At 47.2% G+C, this 20,859-nt stretch overlaps 1 protein-coding gene across 6 annotated transcripts in view; it reads left to right on the forward strand.

The window, feature by feature from the left end:
• GALNT11 (polypeptide N-acetylgalactosaminyltransferase 11) overlaps positions 1-20,859 on the forward strand; it is a 982,259-nt gene that overhangs the window by 689,496 nt on the left and 271,904 nt on the right. For all 6 annotated transcript variants that reach the window (XM_069647915.1, XM_069647913.1, XM_069647912.1 and 3 more), the window contains one exon: positions 14,118-14,222. In XM_069647915.1, coding sequence (XP_069504016.1) covers positions 14,118-14,222 — 105 coding nt within the window. The remainder of the gene's footprint in view (positions 1-14,117; positions 14,223-20,859) is intronic.

The following is a 20,859-nucleotide window of genomic DNA, read 5'->3' on the forward strand; positions in this document are numbered from 1 at the left end:
CCACCCTTTACTATTTCCTACAAGGACAGAGTTGTATTGATGGTACGTCCTTCCTTCCTACCTAAGGTAGTTTCTGACTTTCATTTAAGTCAAAAGGTTGTGCTACCCGCCTTCTATCCTCTTCCGCATCCTAGTAAGGAAGAGGAACAACTACATAGGTTGGATCCGAGGAGAGCGTTAAGCTTCTACCTTTCCAGACTGTCCAGAGTCAGAGCACACAACCAGCTATTTGTGGTGTACACGGCTCACAGATTGGGCGAGGCTGTTTCTAAGCAGAGCTTGCCTAGGTGGATCATCCTCACTATTTCTGAATGCTATAGACCGGCTGGCAAAGACCCGCCTGTTACGCTCACATGGCTCCCACAGGGGCGTCGGTCGGACCCGGACAGCTGCGGTCTCCACCCACGTGATGCGTAGTGCAGCGATGACTGACTGGATCTACCCTCCTAATCTTGTCTGCTTAACCCGTAGAAATATTCTCCTGCAAGTGGAGAGATGGATTTAGCCACTTATGGATTCAAGTGATGGCACCCCCATAGTCCTCCCCAACTAATCACCTCCGAAATGCCCTCACAGCAATCTCACCTTATATTCTTGAAAGATGAGCTCTCCACCCTGCGTGGATTTGCAGCGGCGCGTCGATATGACCTTGTCCCTTTCTTTCCTCTTTGTTTTAGGAGCTCCGGATTTGAGGCGGGCGTGGCAGAAGACTGGATGCATGCTGCAGGCACGGTGAGTGTTATGCTGCTGGATGCAGAATAACGCGAAGCGTGTGTTGCTGGTCGGGTATGGTTTAAATAGCCTCAAAAATAGTCCCAGGTAAGAAGTCCCTAGAACCACACCCGAGTAAAAAATAGTCCCTGTAGAAAAATAGTCCCTTTCAGGCTTCATGTTGGATTGGAGTCATTTGCAGCATGGTCTGCCTGAAGTAAGTAATGACTATGAGCCTGGCTCCTTAGGCGCCAGGACTGAACCCAGATAGCCCCTAGCCGGGGCTGCTGAGGTTTTATTAAATGTCTAGATGCCTGCTCCCGGGGCTGATGGGCTTGGTCCAGATGTCTGGGGGTAGGCATCATGACAGCACCCCCCAACCCCCCAAGGGCCCTCCTAAAGTTGTTCTTCCCCTGAGCCCTGGTTTGTCTGGGAAGTTCCGATGGAATCTTTTCACCAACCGAGGTGTATGGACGTGGTCACTAGGTTCCCATGACCTTTCTTGTGGTCCGTAGCCCTTCCAATCGATTAAATAAAAAAGTTTTGATTTAACCATCTTGGAGTCCAGGATATTTTTTACCTCAAATTCAGGTTCTCCATCTATCAAGATGGGGTCGGGTGGTTTGGTTAATCTTGTTCCAGGTTGAACTGGTTTTAAAAGTGAAACATGAAAGACAGGATGAATGCGCATATTAGAGGGTAATTCCAATTTGACGGCTACCGGGTTGATAATGGCCTTAATAGTGTAAGGTCCCAAATATCTAGGGTTAAAAGTCCCCTTCAGAGGTATGTGTTTTGTAGCCAGCCAAACTTGATCCCCAATCTGGTATTGTGGAGTTTCACTTCTATGTTGATCAGCATTTTTCTTATATTTCTCTTTTGCTTGTTTCAAATGTTCTGTTGCCTCTTTAAAGGCTTGTGTAATAGTAGAATGCAAATGACTAACTGCAGGCATTTCTAAATGCTGAGGCAAATCTAGTTCTGAGGTTGGAGGGTGATGTCCATATATGGTATAAAAGGGGCTTTGTCCGGTTCCTGAATGTACAGAGTTATTGTATGCATACTCGGAAATCCATAAAATATCTTTCCAATTACTTTCGGTCTGGTGTAGCATGCAACGTAGGTACTGTTCAATGGTCTGGTTGGTCCTCTCCGTCTGACCATCGGTCTGGGGATGGTGACTGGTTGATAACCTCACGTAGATTTGCGCCAGTTGACAACATTTCTTCCAAAAATGTGAAATGAATTGACTACCTTGGTCAGAGACCAATACGGAAGGAAATCTGTGTATTCGAACAATGTTTTCGAGGAACTCCTTGGCCAGAATTGAAGCAGAAGGTAATCCCTTTAGAGGAATAAAGTGGGCCATCTTGGAAAAAAGATCCACAACTAGAATGGTGTTAAATCCATTACATGGAGGTAGATCTGTAATAAAGTCTAACGATAAGGTGTGCCATGGTGTAGGTGGAATATCCAAAGGTTGTAAGAGGCCAGCTGTTTTTTTCTTCTGACTTTTGTTTTGGGCGCAAATGCCACAAGACATTACAAATGACTTTACGTCTTTTCGCCAGGTGGGCCACCAGAATTGTCTCTTAATTTTAGCTTCAGTTTTTGCGATACCTGGCTGTCCTTCCATCAGGGTGTCATGATAATTGGAGATGACTAGTTCTTGTAGTTCCTGGTGTGTTAGAAATAGTCGCCCTTGATAATGAGGTAGGTCATTGATGACTGAGTAGTCCGGGCCTTTCTTCACCCAGTCCTGCAGGGCTGTTGGATCGAAGAGTTGTTGGATCTTTACTTGAATATCCTCTAGTGTCTGTAGAGTGGTTATGCCATGAATTCTTTGTTCTGAAATTATAGGCACCGGTTCCGGGTTCGCATATGCTTCTCCTATCCCTATTTGGGATAAGGCATCTGCCTTGCCATTTTTACAACCTGGTCGATAAGTGATCACGAAATCGAACTCGGCAAAGAACAATGCCCATCGAAGTTGACGCGACGATTGGGCCTTGGCTGTTTTTAAATACTGCAAGTTCCGGTGATCGGTGATTACCGTAATGGTATGCCTGGCACCGAGAAGATAATGCCGCCAAGCCTTGAAGGCGGATTTGATGGCTAATAATTCTTTATCGGTAACCGCATAGTTTAACTCGGGTGCCGAGAATTTTCTGGACCAAAATGCTACTGGGTGAAGTTGACCTGTTTCAGGATCCTTCTGGGACAGGACAGCTCCCATGGCTAAACTGGATGCATCAGTTTCAACTATGTATGGAAGTTCGGGGCATGGATGCTTTAAGACAGGTGCAGACGTGAATTTCGCTTTCAGCTCTTGGAAGGCCTTTTCAGCTTCTTCGGTCCACAAGAAGCGTTTGTCTTTTCGCAAAAGTGCTGTGATAGGGTGTACAACATGTGAGAAATCCGGAATGAATCTGCAGTAGAAATTAGCAAATCCGAGCATGCTTTGTACCCCTTTAACTGAACTGGGTGATGGCCACTTGAGGATTGCGTCCACCTTTCGAGAGTCCATTCGGACTCCTTTTGGAGTCAGGATAAATCCAAGGAATTCAACTTCCGTAGCATGAAAAACGCATTTTTCCAATTTTGCATATAACTTGTGCTGGCATAGTTTCTCAAGGACTGCACGAACGTGCTTCACATGGTCTGATTCTGAAGAGGAGTACACTAGAATATTGTCTATGTATACAACAACACAGACGTCAATGAGTTCACGAAGGACATCGTTCATAAAATACTGGAAGGCTGCTGGTGAATTGCACAACCCGAAGGGCATCACCTGGTATTCGAATAACCCGTACTTAGTGCGAAAAGCAGTCTTCCATTCATCGCCTTTCTTTACACGTACCAGATGATATGCCCCTCGGAGATCTAATTTAGTGTAGATGCAAGCATCCTTTACTTGGTCTAGTAATTCAGGGATCAGAGGCAATGGGTATTGGTTCTTAACCGTGATCTGATTTAATGCGTGGTAGTCTATGCACGTTCTGAGGTCACCTTCCTTTTTAGGCACGAAGAACAAAGCTGAAGAAGCAGGGGACTTGGATGGACGAATGAAGCCATTAGCAAGGTATTGGTCCAAGTATTGTCGTAGGTGAAGGTTTTCGGGTTCCATAAGGGCGTAGATCCTACTACATGGAGGTTGTGCACCGGGTATGAGATCGATTTGACAATCGTATGATCTGTGAGGTGGTAGGGTGTTTGCCTGTTCCTTTTGGAAAACATCCTGGAATTCTTGATATTCCTGAGGTAACGGCACGACTGGAGTAGCAACTGTGGCCAGGCCTTGGTTCAAGGGTTTTTTGGGTAACAAGTATGTGCACAATCCGGGAAGGTTATTCTCTTCTCTCGCCAATCAATACAAGGATTATGTGTTTCCAACCAAGGTATCCCCAGTATTATTTGGAACTGCGGGGCTTTGATTAAATCAAACACAATAGTCTCTCGATGCCCATCCTGACCCAATAGTGTCATCTCTGCGGTGGAATGAGTTACAGGCCCAGAGGCAATTTCAGTTCCATCGACTGTGGTGATGACATCCGAAGTGCTCTTTTTGCAGAGAAATAGATTTATCCTAGAAGCCAACTCGTCCACATAGTTTCCTATGGCCCCGCTATCAATGTATGCCCTCACTGCGTGCATATATGATGGCTGCCTTTCTATAAGGACCATTGGTATGATGAAGTGCGAGGTCTGAGTATCCTTCTTCCAGCTCGGCAAGCGGACCTCTACGCTTGTCGGGCGTGGTCGTTTCCCGAATCAGGCTCTGTCTGATTTTTATCAGTAACTCTGACTACTTTTATAGGGCAATCCCGTAGAAAATGTCCTGTGGCCCCACAGTACAGACACACTTGCATCTGCCGTCTTCTTTCTCTTTCCTTTTGAGTTAAGGGTCCCTTGACCCCCCTGATCTGCATCGGTTCTGATACATCTGTTCCTTTGAGGGTAACATTGGGTTTAACCAATACCCGATCCTCGAACTTAGCTCGATCAGCCTTTCTATTCTGAAGTCGGTGGTCTAACTGGACCACTAAGTCTATATATTCTGCACAATCCTGAGGTGGGTTCACAACGTGGGCCAAAACGTCTTTGAGTTCACACAGAGGTTCACGATGAAATAATGTAATTCGTTTTACCTCTGGCCATCCGGTTTCCACCACTAACCTTTTGAAAGTGGCGTTATAGGTTAGTAGATCCTGATTACCTTGTCGTAATGATAAAAGTTTGTTATCCAAGGCATGTCCCTGTGAAAGTCTGGCAAATAGTCTTTCCATGTTCAATTGAAAACCTTGAAAATCCCGAAGAAGAGGGTCATCCTGGTTAACTAATGGAATTGACCAATCTGCTGCACTGCCACTAAGATATGATAGTACAAAGGCTACTTTGGTTTGGTCGTTCGGAAAAGCTCTAGGTCTGCATAAAAAGTGCAAGCGGCATTGGTTCATAAACACGACAAACTTTTTTGGGCCCCCAGCAAAACGTTCGGGTGGAGCTAAAGGAATGCTCCCTGGTAGAACCACTTGCACAGGATTGCTCGATGAAACAGGAGTTGGATTCCCCCCCGAGTCCAGGTAATGGTGTTTGCCCAGCTGGGTTTTGCAGTAATTGTCTAGCAAGATCATCAGTGCGCTCCTTTGACACAATCAGTTCTCTCCTGAAGGCATTAGTCTCTTGGCGCTCGGAGTGCACTTCTGCCCTAAGTTCCCCTAACAATAGGGCTAGTTGGTCGGTTTCTGAGGTTTCCATAACGCCCAGGTGGGGATTTGTAGATAGGCTTCGCGTTCTGTTACGCTCACCTGGCTCCCACAGGGGCGTCGGTCGGACCCGGACAGCTGCGGTCTCCACCAATGTGATGCGTAGTGCAGCGATGACTGACTGGATCTGCCCTCCTAATCTTGTCTGCTTAACCCGTAGAAATATTCTCCTGCAAGTGGAGAGATGGATTTAGCCACTTGTGGATTCAAGTGATGGCACCCCCACAGTCCTCCCTAACTAATCACCTCCGAAATGCCCTCACAGCAATCTCACCTTATATTCTTGAAAGATGAGCTCTCCATCCTGCGTGGATTTGCAGGGGCGCGTCGATTCCAGTTACTTCACTGGTTTGACGTCTCGGGAGAGTTCCGGAGAGTATTGACTCTGAGGTTCCTGATGAGGACAAGTAAGTATTAAGTTCATAGAGTTCAATATGTCCGATGTTCACTCTTGTTCCCCCCTTCCTTTCTTGTCTTGCAGCTGGCTCGTGAAAAGATGCTCTTGTGGCAGCTGGTGGCGCTCAGGTAATAGTCTGTATTACCCGGCGCTGTCCGATAAATGTTGCACGAGGAAAACGTGTTGTTTTTTCTCTCTTTACAGATGCGGCACGTGAAAATATGGAGAGTCGCAAAAGGATGCCTCCGGTGGTAAATCAGGTAAGTCTATGGTGGTAAGAATTATATTTGTTGGTTCCTTCGGCTCACCTGGTGGTTTTCTTTTGTCTCCTAGGTGCCGAAGTTCGGGAAGAAATGATGGAGGCAGCGCCGACCCGAAGGATGCTGTGAAGACTGGGGAGTATGGCGCGGCGCTGCAGCTGGAGGTGCGGCGCGTGCAGGATTGATGTTCTTTACAGGTCCGGAGACAAGATGGATCCAGAATCAGGTGTGGAATGGAAATAAGTTTGTTTTCTAACCTTGACGCTTTCTTTCCTCTTTGTTTTAGGAGCTCTGGATTCGAGGCGGGCGTGGCAGACGACTGGATGCAGGCACGGTGAGTGTTACGCTGCTGAATGCAGAATAACGTGAAGCGTGTGTTGCTGGTCGGGTGTGGTTCAAATAGCCTCAAAAGTAGTCCCAGGTAAGAAGTCCCTAGAACCACACCCGATTAAAAAATAGTCCCTGTAGAAAAATAGTCCCTTTCAGGCTTAATGTTGGATTGGAGTCATTTGCAGCATGGTCTGCCTGAGGTAAGGAATGACTTTGAGCCTGGCGCCTTAGGCGCCAGGACTGATTCCTACTATGAACCTGGTGCCTAAGGCGCCAGGACTGAACCCAGATAGCCCCTAGCCGGGGCTGCTGAGGTTTTATTAAATGTCTAAATGCCTGCTCATGGGGCTGATGGGCTTGGTCCGGATGCCTGGGGGTAGGCATCATGACCGCCTGAGGGCTTGATGGCTCATTCCACCAGGGGCATTGCTACATCCACAGATTTACAGAGGGGTGTACCGGTAAAGAACATCTATGATGTTGCTACATGGTCTTCCATACACACGTTTGTTAAGCATTATTCCCTGGATACTTCGCATATTCAGGATGTTGCCTTTGGGAAGGCTGTCCTTTACTCTGCCATTTAATTGGGTATATCTAAATTCTTTTCCCTCCTCCAGTATTGGATACTGGTTTGGGAATCTGTGAATGATGAGGAATAGGTTGGAGGACACAATCCATTCGAAGAACAAGTTACTTACCAACTGGTAACGTTCTTTCCACTGGATATTCCTCCAACGTATTCCTCATCACCCTCCAACCAACCCCTCTGAAGAATTTCGCATGCCATTACAGCTTTCGTTCCAACAAGGCTAAATGCAGTCAGAGCTGTATGGTGGGCACATAGCCTTCATGATGAGAGGGGGAAAAAACACGAACTGAGGCTACTGGAGCCGTGCATGCTACTTATAACATCTGATGACGTCACCCTTGACGGAGGCATTCGAGGGACATCGACCTGACGCCATTGATGTAGGGCTCCCTCTACCAAAAAAAAAATAATAATAATTTCCAAAGCAGCACAGCTGTGGACATTACATGTCAAAGATGAGGAATACGTTGGAGAAACATCCATTCGAAAGAAGGTTACCAGTTGGTAAGTAACTTGTTCTTCCATGTGCCAATCTCAAGCACAGAAAATACCTGAGGTTTGCAGGTTTGCAGTTGGCAGTTGTCATTATCAATTTTGAGTTCTGCCTGTCTGGCTGACCTCCGCCCGAGGGTTTTCACCAAACTGATGGCGGTAGTGGCAGCAAATTCCACGAGAGGGGGGATTCACGTATACCCCTACCTGGACGATTGGCTGATCAGGGTGCGTTCTCCCGAACAAGCCCTAGATCATCTCAAAGTCACCTGCCACTCTCTGCATAGACTGGGCTTCTACCACAATTACAAGAAGTCCCATATGACACCTTCCCAAAAGCTCCAGTACATCGGAGCTGTGCTAGATGCATCTTTGGGAAAGAGCTCGCCACCCGAGGAGAGTGCTCAAGACATTCTTCAGATGGTGACCAAATCTCAGAGTGCCCAGAGTCTTCCAGCCTTTGATTTTTTTTGAGGTTGCTCGGCCTCATGGCATCCTGCAATTTTCTGGTGCCAGAGGCCCACCTGAGAATGAGATTCCTTCAATGGGCTCTCAAAACACAATGGTCTCAATTCTCAGGAAAAATGTCGGAACAACTTCAGATTCCAGCCAGAGTCTCACAGGATCTTCTGTGGTGGGCCTGCGAGGAAAATATTCTGAATGGAGAGCCTTACCATGGCCGGAGATTACAGTAGTGACAGACAATTCTCTCACGGGGTGGGGAGCACACGCCAACGATCTGACAATCAGCGGCCGTTGGTCTCCATCGGAGTCCAAACTACACATCAATCTTTTGGAGCTGAGAGCAATCAGACTAGCGCTGAAGGCTTTTCTGCCTTCTGTACGGGGAAAGAATGTCCTAATAATGACGGACAACACAGTGGCCATGTACTACCTCAACAAGAAAGGAGGTGTAGGGTCACTATCACTGTGCGGAGAATCATTGGAGCTCTGGTACTGGGCAATTCAAGAAGGAATCTCCCTATCAGTGGTTCACCTAGCCGGAGAGGAGAACATAGCGGTAGATGCTCTGAGCAGGCAGAGCAGTCTCCATCAAGTGGGAACTAGTTCAGGAAGTCCTTCAAGAGATCTTGACCCTTTGGGGAACCCCACAAGTGGATCTGTTTGCGACCGAGGTCAACCGGAAGTGCAAAGCGTACTGCTCCAGGGAATTTCCTCCAAGAGGCGCTTTAGGAGACGCGTTCATGGTGGACTGGGAGTTTCACTCCTGTGCACGTTTCCTCCAGTCCCTGTCATTCCTCATGTAATCAGGAGGTTGAGAAAGTTCAGGAAACTCATGATCCTAATTGCCCCAGATTGGGCCAGGAGAACGTGCTACCCCCAAACCTTCTGGACATGCCCATTTGTCCTCCAATACGTCTTCCACAAAGAGAGGACCCTTTCTCTCAAGAGGAAGGTCGGGTTCTCCATCCAGAGGTCAACACTCTGAACCTTCACGTTTGGGTTCTAAAAGGCTCATATATAAGGATTCAGACCTTCTGGATTACATTATGGAGGTGTTGCTTTCGGCTAGAAGACCAGCAACAAAATCTTTGTACCATTGCCATTGGAACAAGTTCTGGAACTGGTGCAAGGAAAAAATGTAGATCCTTTTCTATGTAAAACACTGGATGTTTTATCTTTCCTTCTATCCTTAGCCAATCTGGGGCTCCAGATTGGTACCATTAAAGGCTACTTGACGGCGCTGTCCATATTTAAGCATTCATCAGAGGAATGTTGGTATTTCAAAATTCCACTGGTGACTCAATTTCTGGAAGGGCTCACTAATGTGTACCCTCCATCTTCTTTCCAGGTTCCGGTTTGGGACCTAAATCTGGTTTTAAAGTTCCTAATGTGTGCTCCCTTTGAACCCCTGCACACATGTCCTCTAAGGTTATTAACCTTTAAAACCATTTTATTGGTAGCTCTCACATCAGCCCGCAGAGTGAGCGAGTTGCAGACACTGTCAGTCAAGCCACCCTTTGCCAACTTCCACAAAGACAAAGTTGTTTTGAAGGTCAAACCTTCCTTTTAGCCCAAAATAGTTTTGGATTTTCATTTGAACCAGAAAATTATTCTGCCTTCCTTCTATACTTCACCTCACCCTGGTAAGGAGGAGGAAAGGCTTCATATGTTAGATCCTAGAAGAACGTTAAGCTTTTACTTTTCGAGAACATCCAAAATACGGTTTGATGATCAGTATACAGGACACAAACTAGGTCAGGCTGTTACCAAACAAACCTTATCTAGGAGGATAAGTTTGGCAATTTCAGAGTGATGCAGGCTGGCAGGGAAAGACCCTCCTGAAGGTTTGTGAGCTCAGTCCACCGGGGGCAGGGCTACAACTACAGCCCTTCAAAGGGGTGTTCCTATTAGAAACATCTGTGAAGCTGCAACGTGGTCTTCCATCCACACCTTTACAAAACATTATTGCCTGTTTTCTTCCCATGGTCAGGATGGGGTTTTTGGCAAGTGGCTCTCTGCTCTGTGCCTGAAAATGTATAGATTCTAATTCTACACCCTCCTCCAAACATAATACTGCTTTGGGAGTCTGTCAAAGATGAGGAATACATTGGAGGACACAATCTATTGGAAGGACAAGTTACTTGCCCCCGGTAACGTTCTTTCAACTGGATGTTCCTCCAACGTATTCCTCATCGCCCTCCCAACCTATCCCTCAGTAGAATTTCCTGTGCTATTACAGCTTCCGTTCTATCAAGGCCGAGTACGGTCACTCCTGTATTAACGGGTATCTCTTCTGCAAGAGGTGGAAAAACAGAACTGAAGCCAACGGGCGCTGTGCCTGCTATACATGCCCTTCCATGACATCACCTCTGATGGAGGCACTCGATGCCATTGACACACAGCGCCCTCTGCCGAAAAGGTTTGCTGAAGATGGACATTACATGTCAAAGATGAGGAATAAGTTGGATGAACATCCAGTCGAAAGAACGTTACCAGGGGTAAGTAACTTGTTCTTCTCTGTAACTACCACTTCCTCCTCTATCTTCTTATTGCTCCTCATATTGCTCATCAACTGCCTGCCATAACCTTCTCTAACAAACCCCACATGCTGGCTGTGATCCTTGTTTTTTGTAGTGTTCTCCCTTGGCTTGGCTGCTAGCTAGGGGCTGCACCTGTGTGTGGCAATTCGGACAGGGTTGGTATTGTATCCTGCTGCTGGGTGTGTCTCACTTTGGGCATGGGGCTGGACTAAGCCTTTAGTTGACCTGCCTGACATATTTTACTCCGCCCTCCCAGTACTTTTCTAGTGTTGCTTGTAAGAACCCAGTTCTCCAGTTGTCCCAGCATTGTAATTACAAATTAAAAAAAACTCTTGGTAAGCTTTCCAAATCCTTTTTTTGTTCAGAAAATGCTGGTTCGTAGTTAAATTGCAACATTGTTCCCTCAGCCATTAGACAATTAATTGTTAACCTTATTTCATGCATGGTTAACTTCACTGCTGGAAAGCAGCAAACTGGCAACATTATATCATGTGCAGGCTCTGAACAGTGAGCTTGCAACATTGTATCTAGAGCGGGTCTCCGAGTCCAGAGCTTGCAAAGTCTCTTCAGGGCCGTGAAATGACTTCCCAGACACTGACGAGAAATTGAAACAGCATCTGGACAAGTGCTACTTACGTTACCTGTATGAAATGGATTAGGGTGGAAACTAAGTATTTGTTTCCCTGTGCTGGCACTCTGAATCTGCTTAGAGCGAGATTGATGCTCTTATTTGGGAAGGGGGTGCACTCATGGTGGTTCTGTGGCTATCCCTTGCCATGTGCCGAAAACATACGACAAATGGCCAGACAATCCTACCCATACCTCTGCTGGACCCGGTTCCCTCTCACTGAGTCACCACCACTGTGATCACTAGTGTCAGACAGGAACCATCATCACAGTGGGCATATCCTTTATAAAGTTTGAGCCTAGCTGGGTAGCAAAGGAACACTCTTCATAGTGGACACAGTGGGATTTATAGGTAGGGTGCAGGGATAGCTGGAATGGGTAGCAAGACCAGTAAGGTTCAGGGGAACATTCAGCAATTTGCGATATGTTCTTTAAAGATTTTAGGGTCTTCTGGTCCTTGCTGAAGTGTGGGATGGTGGGGGCTAGTGTTATCTGTATTGGTAACTTGTACCAGAAATGGGGTGCACTGCAGGAAAAGGCCTATTTACAATGTTTCCCCTTTTGCAGTTCTTTCAGTCTGGTGATGTTGTGGATTCTAGTGGTGTGTTGGCCTCCAGAGATGGTGAATTCCTCGGCCAGGTTGAGTGGTGTGTTGGTTGACTGGTTTGTAGGTGTTGCAGGTTGTCTTGAACATGAATCATTTCAAATAACTATTGGTTAGCCCCAAAAAGAATGTCTAAGCCAATATCTTTACTACACTGAACCTGGTTAGGTTAATAGAGTTAAATGGCTTCCTTTCTTCCAACAAACCTAGGAGTAGAATGTGATCACTGATGCATGTGCCTTTGCTGGGATACTGGGTTTGTCAATATTTGGATGCTCTGCTTGGTCGATTGACAACATACATTGTGCAACATTATGAAAATGGCTGTTTTGAATTGGCCTTGGATGTTACATTTTGTTAGCCACTTTTGTTCACTGGACCAAGAGAATGTGATGGCTGAAGCAGCTGACCACAGCGCATGTGAAGATAAGTTTAAAAAAAAAAGTTTGTGTGTGTGTAGGCACACATGTGTGACTGAGCACGCATATGTGTGCATGGCTGAGTGTGTGACTGTTTAGAAGTGCATGGGAGAATATTAAACAGCGGGAGAGGGACATGTTTGGTGCACCAGTATTACTCAATTGAAACACAGTGACTTTGCTGATATTTACTGTGGGCACACCATCTTGAAAGTTATTTACATTGGGAATGTTTGCTTATTTGTGAGTGCAACATCATCATAGTGATATACAGTCACAATGATGGCATTTTGTATGGGTGCAACATCATGAAAGTGATTTTTAATGTTAATGATATACGTTGTGGGTGCAACATCAAAATGAGTGAATACTAGCATATATTGTGGGTGCTGCATCAGAACACCGATATATCCGGGCTATGATGGCATATATTGTGGGAACAAATGTTGTAAAATACTACTGTGTACTGTTGGTGGCCTGGCATCTATTGTATCTTTTCATATGTTGCCGTAGAGAACCGATTATACATTTGTATGGTATGTTATGCATTTCTTTCTAGGTAAATGTGTTGTAAAATGCACTATTTCAATAAATGTTCTCTATGGTGAGGGGGTGAACTCTCTTGAACCCATCGTACATTATTTTGGGCTCACTTGCTATACCTGTTTGCCTGCGCTGAATTGGAGAGCTATGTAGATCCCTTTACTGAACATATTCACCATCCGTTGCTGACTCAGAATCATTAAAAATGCTCATGCCTGACCACCCGGCACTAAAAACTGCCTCTGCCAATGCTATGTACACAGAGTAATTATGCTTACATTGTTTAAACATTTGGTAAACGTGCAAACTAGTGAACTAACCCAGAGCCCTTTGTCTTACATGCCCTCTTCGCCCACAACCCCACATGTATTACCGCCCCTGGCCCTTCTGCAACTGCCACATGATTTTCCCCTCCCTCAAATCATTCCACTCCCCTTTTATTATCTTTTCGTCCCACCAGCCCCAATATAATGTAGTATATAGTTGTGAGAACTTGAAATGGATTGTTTTAACATTTTAAGAGACTCTGGATTCTTTTTATTCTCTTTTCCATGTGCGCAAAGCTTGCAGTAACATTTAGTTCGAGAAGATTAATAGCACTTTTCAGCCGAGCAACACATCACTTTCCCCTTCACCTTTTTGGTATTTTGTAGTTCAGAGTTTGCAAACTTCCTGTCAATGTTTTTGTTGTTGTTGCAATTTTGGCTCTTATACAGAGCTCCTGCATTGTAAGGTCTTCCCATCCAATGTTGTGAGTGGTGGTTGTTGGTGCTTTGAGCAGAATCTGCCATTTTCTGCATCCTGGTCACACTCAAACAAAAATTCGACAGCGGTTGAAGGAGTTCCTTACAAATAAGCTCATCTACACCTAATGACAAATTATAGTTCAGTTTTCATTTGAATACCTACAGGCCCACGCTGAACTGACACTAGACTCACATTGGCACCTGCTCTGGGGGTAACAACGCATCCGATAAACCTGGAAGACATATATACATTTTTCACAAAACGAAATCTAGTAGCTGTGACCGCTAACATTTTTTTAAATGTTAGGTTCAAATAGGTTTGTTATCAGGAGGATTTAGAGATGGGAACTTCAGTTGTAGGTTTGTTGTTAGTTGTATCTAGCCTGACGTATTAAAATTAGGAAAATACAGCCTAAAAATAGGCAAAATATATAGAAAAAAATGTTCCCAGCTAAATATAAGACACAGTATGGATTACAAAAAGATATACGTTTTAGAGTTAAACTATATGTTTACCTGTGCTAGTTGGAACAAATGTGTAGTTTTCACAGTTGGAAAACTCATAGTTGATCATGTAGCATGTATGATTGTCCTTAATGATGTCTTATTTTTTTCTTTTAAGCTTTTCAACATGCAGACCCACAAATGCTTGGCTGCCCAGGGCCACCCCAGCCAGAAAGGAGGACTTGTGGTAATCAAAGAGTGCGATTTCAATGACCCTGATCAAGTGAGTGCATAAAACACCCTTTTCCTTCCATTTATTGCCAGACATGTCTATCTTAATTAAAAGTAGGTCTTTATTTGCCCAACTCCTTCCAATGAAACAAAACCAAATGTTACATTACAAACATATCACTGGGTATAACCCGTTGTGAGGTCATTCAGGAAAACGCTGCATATAGGAAATTGCCAGGTCCCGTCGAGTAAATAAATATAGTTCTATTCATTGAACTTTTTATTAAAAAAAGAAACAAATGTTTAAGTACGTTGCTGGTTTCTCTAATTCTGGCCATCTGTATTACCTGCTATTACCATTTACTGATGACTGGTTATATATTACGTGTTTCAAAGACACCTCATCTCTTTTCATAGCAGTAAAAATAATTTGATGATTCATGTGGTGCTTTGTGAGCAGCTTCTGAATGCTGTAATAATCAATGTCACTATTATTACCAGCTCATGGTACTCAGTTTATCAAACTAGGGCTTGCGGGGAAGAAGAGCCGAGTCTGGCGGATCGTGGTATGGAACCAATGGCACACAGCATCCCTTTCTTCATTCACATTCAGATCCAGTGCAGCAATTAAGTGCAATGGGAAGCTATAATCCAATTATTAGTTTTATTAAAAAATGAAAACAATCTAGAGTCGATTTCATTTCTCCTATTTTTTTTTAAACAATTTTTATTATTTTAATCAAACAACACACCAAACATTACAACCATTTAGGACATACATTATCGATATCAAGGCATCACATTATTCAGTGTTATCCTCTTTCCTCCCCCCAAACTCGAGCCGTCTTATCCGTGCCATCTGCGTGAGCATTTTCAGGTATCTCAATGCTTGTCGACTCGTCCGAGTCTTCCGTTTCATGATTGACCTGGTGGGGGTTTGCCATTGAAGTCACCAGTTGCCTCCAGGCTATCAAGGGGCCCACTTCCTCCTCTCCACCTAGTGACTGCTTCATACCATACCGCCGTTTCTGCTTCTGCCCATTTCAAGACGTCTGCCCACCACACCTCCACTCTAGGCCTATGGGCTGCCTTCCAGCACATTGCAATTCTGCGCTTGGTCAGGATATAGGCCAGGTCATTCATCTTGCTGATATGTTTTAAATTACGTGGCCTGGGAAAACTCCCGAGCATGCATGCCCAGGCAGATCTCACGTCAAGCACCACTCCCCCGCGGGCCATTCTCGTCTTTATTTCTTCCCAGGATCTCTGCACCTCTGGGCAAGCCCAGAACATGTGCAGCATTCCTGCCTCTTCCTCTCCACATCTAGGGCATTTCTGTATTGCCGAGCCACCAAACCTGGCTATTCTTCCGGGGGGTCAGATAAGCTCTGTGGGTGACCTACAGCTGGATTTGCTGGAGTCTCGCGTTCCGAGACACCTTCTTGTGGTACTTTTGGGCTCTTTCCCACTTTCCCTCTGTCATGGGTTCTCCCACCTCCTCCTCCCAGTCAAGCCTCAGTTGGGGCAGCTCTTTCCCTGCCATCGCGCTCAGGAGCTCATATATCCGAGATATTTCCTGCCCACCCTCTGAGACATCATACATCATTTCCAGGGTGGCATCAGGTTCTTCCGCTAGTACAATCAAAGACCACCTCTCCCTCACCCGTTTCATGATCCTAGTATAAGTAATATATTGGCCCCCATGCACGCCTGTCTCCTCCTGCAGCCTCCGGAATTCCAATGCCTCCCCTTCCTGCCATATATCTCCGAGAGTGGCTAGACCCACTGGTTCCCAGTATCTAAGGACTCCCCTGAAGAGTTGGGAGTCTTCCCCACATAACGCCACCAGCGGGACCATGCTCTGCGCCAGACTTCCCACCCCAGCACCAGTAATCTCCCCATCCTCCCATTTTGGTTCTATGCAGCCACACTACCTCTCTCAGGAAGTATGGAGCTGACTCGCCCTGCAGAAGCCTAGCCTCTGCAGAGTCCTCCGCAGACAACCACCTAGCCACATATAACAGCTGTCCTGCCAAGTAATACAATTCAAAATTCGGCAGGTTTATTCCCCCCTTATCACATGTGTTCTGCAGTTTCCACAAGGCCACCCTATTCCTGGAGTTGTGCTATAGGAAGCCCCTGCACAGGCCATGAAGTCTCACAAAAAACCGTCTGGGGATCAAGTACGGGACATTCACGAAAAAATGCAAGAGTCTGGGCAAAATCACCATCTTGAGCAGCGCTGCTCTTCCCATCATGGCAAGGGGTAATCTAGACCAGAAAACCATGCTATTTTTAATTCCTTCAATTGCTTTCTCTGTGTTGTGTTTGTGCTCTGTCTCTATCCTATGGTAAATATTTACGCCCAGATATCTGAATTTCTCGGTCTGCCAGGGTATCTGCAGGATGGGCAGCCTGTTCAGTGGGACACCCCTATACCTTCCCAGGGGGAACATACTGGACTTCCCGGGGTTCCCCTCCAGCACATATTGCAGATTCTCCTCGGGTAACCGCAAGTATAGGAGCATGTCATCTGCATACAGTGATATCAGGTGTGTGCCTCCCGTAGTACGAATCCCCACCTCCCCGTATTGTTGCCTCAGGCAAATTGCCAAGGGTTCTAATGCCAGAATGTATAACATTGCCGACCAGGGGCATCCCTGTCTGGTCCCCCTACGGAGTTGCCATTTATCTGAAATTATAGTTCCTGTTTTGACCCTCGCAATCGGGGAGCTATATAACATCTGAACCCATCTAATGTATCCAGGTCCCATCCCGTATCCTTTCAGGGTCTCTATCAGCCATGGCCACCTCACTGAATCAAAGGCTTTAACCGCGTCCAACGACACAATAGCCAGCTCGCCCGCGTCTTTCTCGGCTTGATCAATGATATGATGCAGCCTCCTATGGTTATCTGTGATATTTCTACCGGGGACATAGCCTGTTTGGTCCGGGTGTATCAACTTGCCTATTACTCTCGAGTCTGTTGGCCAGCACTGCCGTGAGTATTTTACTGTCCTAGTTAAGCATAGACAAGGGCCTATAAGACCCGCACTCCAAGTTCGGTTTGTTCGGTTTCAGGAGCGGGATGATCACTGCCTCACGGAGGGGCTCTGGCAGTTCCCCCTGCTCATAGGCTTCATTGAGCATGGCCAGCAGCGGCTGGAGTAGCTCCTGCTTATATGTTTTATAGAACTCACTGGGTAACCATCAGACCCGGGCGCTTTACATGTGGGCAGGTGTTGGATCACTGCCTCCAGTTCGTCCGAGGTGATGAGGCCTCCAGATCTCCGCGTTATAAATCATCCAAGGTGGGCAGCCCTATATCCTCTATTGTTTCCCGTATCTCTTGACCCATATCTTCTCCTACGTCCTCATATAATCGTTTATAATACTCGAGGAACTCCTCATTTACACCTTCCTGGGTGTTACAGATTTGACCCTCCGCGTCCCTGACCTCTCTGATCACCGGGCGGGGGGGGGTCTCATGTTTGTATAACCAGGCCAGTAGTCTGCCTGGCTTGTCCCCTCCCGCGTGTTGCCTCTCCGTGTATTTCTTATAATTTAGCTTGCATAATCTGTCCCAGAGTTCACTGCAAGTCTTCTGTAAGTCTCTTATTTTAGCGCTGTCCTCTTGGGAGGTCCCGTCACTCTGTATCAGGCCCTCTAGCTCTCTTTCTGTTTCATGCAGTTCCCGTTCAATACCCCCTGGGAGCCCTTTGGATTTTGATATAGCTACCCCTCTCACCACGATCTTGAATGCCTCCCATACTGTTCCCATGGACTGTACACTGCCCATGTTGATATCAAAATATTCCTCGATGGCCTCCCTCAAATTCTCTCGAAATCCCGCATCCTGTAGGGCCTCAGCCCTAAGCCTCCACGTCGGGATTCACACTCTAGGGGGTTGATGTCGCCATTCTATGACCAGAGGCGAGTGGTCTGAAAGTACCTTAGCCTTATATTCCGCGCCCACCATTTCTCCCACTACCTCGGCAGCAGCAAACACATAATCTAATCTCGTATGCAAATCATGGGGCGCTGCGTAATGCGAGTATTGCCTGTCCATTGGGTGCAGCCGTCTCCACACATCCTCTAGGCCGAGGTCTGTCAACAGTGTCCTCGGCGCTTTAGCTGCCGGCGCCGGCTTTTCTGACTTGTCATCTGACCTATCTATCCCGGGATTCAGGGTGCAATTGAAGTCCCCTCCCCACACAATTGCGCCTCCCAACAGGGGGCTAAGTTTACTATATAGGGACCTAAAATATGCCGCTGTATCATGGTTAGGGGAGTACAGATTTATAATGTTCATTTCTCTGCTCTCCAGGAGTCCCACCACTACCACCATTCTACCTTCTGGGCCTATCGTTGATCTAAGCAGCTGAAACGGCACATGCCGTGCCACCCATGTAATCACCCCTCTTGCATATGCCGAGTATGTGGCACCTATGATGTTACCCTTCCATTTTCTCTTGACCACCTCCAACTTCTCCTTGGTGAGGTGGGTCTCCTGTAGCAGAGCTATGTCAATTCGCATCCTCTTTAGGTACATCATCACTTTATTACGTTTTAGATAACTTTTGAGGCCCCGCACATTCCAGGTCACGACTTTGAGATTACCCGATGCCATTGTCTTGATGTTCTCCCCTTCCTCTCCCTCTCTGAAGTCTTCCTCGATGGCCCGTTTTCCGACTCTTATCCCTCCCAACCTCAACAACTCCCCCTCCCTTTTCTCAACTCCACCCCACTGCACACAACCCTCCCCTCCCCTCCTCCCTACCCAGCCCCAACAAATTCCCAGCTCCATCCCTGGATCTCAGGCCCACCCGCGTCTGGTCCTGTCTCGTAAACGAGGACTACGACCCTGCGGGGCGTCACCGGACTAACAGTGACCTAATTAAGCGTAATGCTATGGGGTTCAAGGGATGTCTCCCAGGAGCTCCCACTCATCTGATTAGGATTATAGCTTCTAGCGGATCTTGCAAGCATGTACTTTCTGCAACACATTCCCCACAGGCTTTTTAATACTATATTGAAGTCCCAGTGCCATGTGCTATGTCACCAGAGATGACCCAGCTGCGTGCTACTTATCTTCTGTGCCTCCTGTCTGGATACCCGGTTCTTGGGGGCGGCCCAGCATATCCAGCCATTCCATGGCATCCTCTGGCGTCTCGGTAGAACACTTTCAGTTTAGCCGGATAAAGCAACATATATCTATGGCCAGGATCTCTCAACCTCCTTTTCACCGCCTCGAAGTTCATCCTGCTGCGTTGTACGTATAAAGTGTAGTCTGGGTACGCTGTGATTTTCGCTGGCCCCCTTTCGATTGTTCCTCCCTTCCGGAGGAATTCGAGTATCTTCTCCCGATCCTGGTAGTTTATAATCTTTGCAATCTGCGGCCGCGGGGGGGCTCCCGGGGGCGGTCTCCTCGCCAAGGCCCTATGCGCCCTTTCAACTGCAAACCCTTGGGTCAGTGCTCCGCCGGTTATTTCCTGCAGAAGCATGGATTCCACATATTCCGTAGGGTTAGGCCCTTCCATTCCCTCTGGCAATCCAACAATACGAATGTTATTGCGCCTGGCGCGCCCTTCTGCCTCCTCAGCCCTGTTCTCCAGGTTACCCACACGCTGCACAAGGGCATGGAGTTCCGATCCGTGGGCGGCGCATGCCGCCGTGTTTGGGGCCCATCTCCTTTTCCAAGTTACCAGTGCGCTCTGCGAGCGTCCTCACGTCCTGTCTCAGCAAGTTAACTTCTTCCTGGACCGCTACGATCTTAAGGTCCAATCCCACTTTTAGTTCATTCATTGCCAGACCCAGTTTAGTCTCCCAGGCAACTTTCAGGTCTGCAATCGCCGCTAGCACCTCCTGGATCATGCCTGGTGTCTCCTCCGCCGCCGTGGCAGTGTTGTCTTTGCTCTTGCCCCCTTCTGCCCCCAGAGGTGTCTTGGCGTAGGCATCCAGCGTGGGCTGTTTGGTCCTGGGTCTGACAATTTTATTAGACATTATGCAGTGCGGTCCTGGAGTGGGCCAGCCGTGCCACCCTACACGCGAAAGCCAATGTGGAGCGGGCCACTCTTAGCGTTTGGAGGTCGCTTCAGCCGTGTCTGAGAGGGGGCTGTGTCCTTCCACGTGCCTGTGCTCACGCAGTGTCGCTCCACTGGCTCCTGCCATATTTACCCACTGTAGCCGGCGGTCAGGCGCCCTCGCTGACCCTGCGCTCCCCACTCTGGCGCTCCGTTGGCCCCGAGGCCACCCAGCCCACAGACTCGCCCGAGTGCTTTCCCCGGCTCCTCGGCTAGAGAGGCTGCCTTATACTTTTCCTGGGGACCATCAAGTGCTCTTGGGTGAGCCTCTTTCTCTGTCTTCCCCTGCAACCTGTAATAGGATTCCTACAGTGCCCCAATGTTCGGGGGGCAGATCTGATAGTATTAGGGATACTCCCCAGCCATCCATTGCACTCTAAGGATGGGCTGTGTCCTCCCACGTATTTGCATCCGCTTGGTGTTACTCTGCTGACCCCCCAGGACTCAGGCAATTCCTCAGCTTCCACTCCTTCCCACGCCGGGGCCCGTCCGGGCTCCACCACCTTCAGGCCCACAAATGTGTCACTGGCGCTATTGACCTGCCCAGTGCTGACACTCGCCCTGTTTTGCCCTGCTCCTCAATGGTGGGGGCTCCCAGAGTTCAGT

The sequence above is a fragment of the Ambystoma mexicanum genome, chromosome 2q (assembly GCF_040938575.1).
Source record: "Ambystoma mexicanum isolate Mex_15411 chromosome 2q, UKY_AmexF1_1, whole genome shotgun sequence".
Lineage (NCBI taxonomy): Eukaryota > Metazoa > Chordata > Amphibia > Caudata > Ambystomatidae > Ambystoma > Ambystoma mexicanum.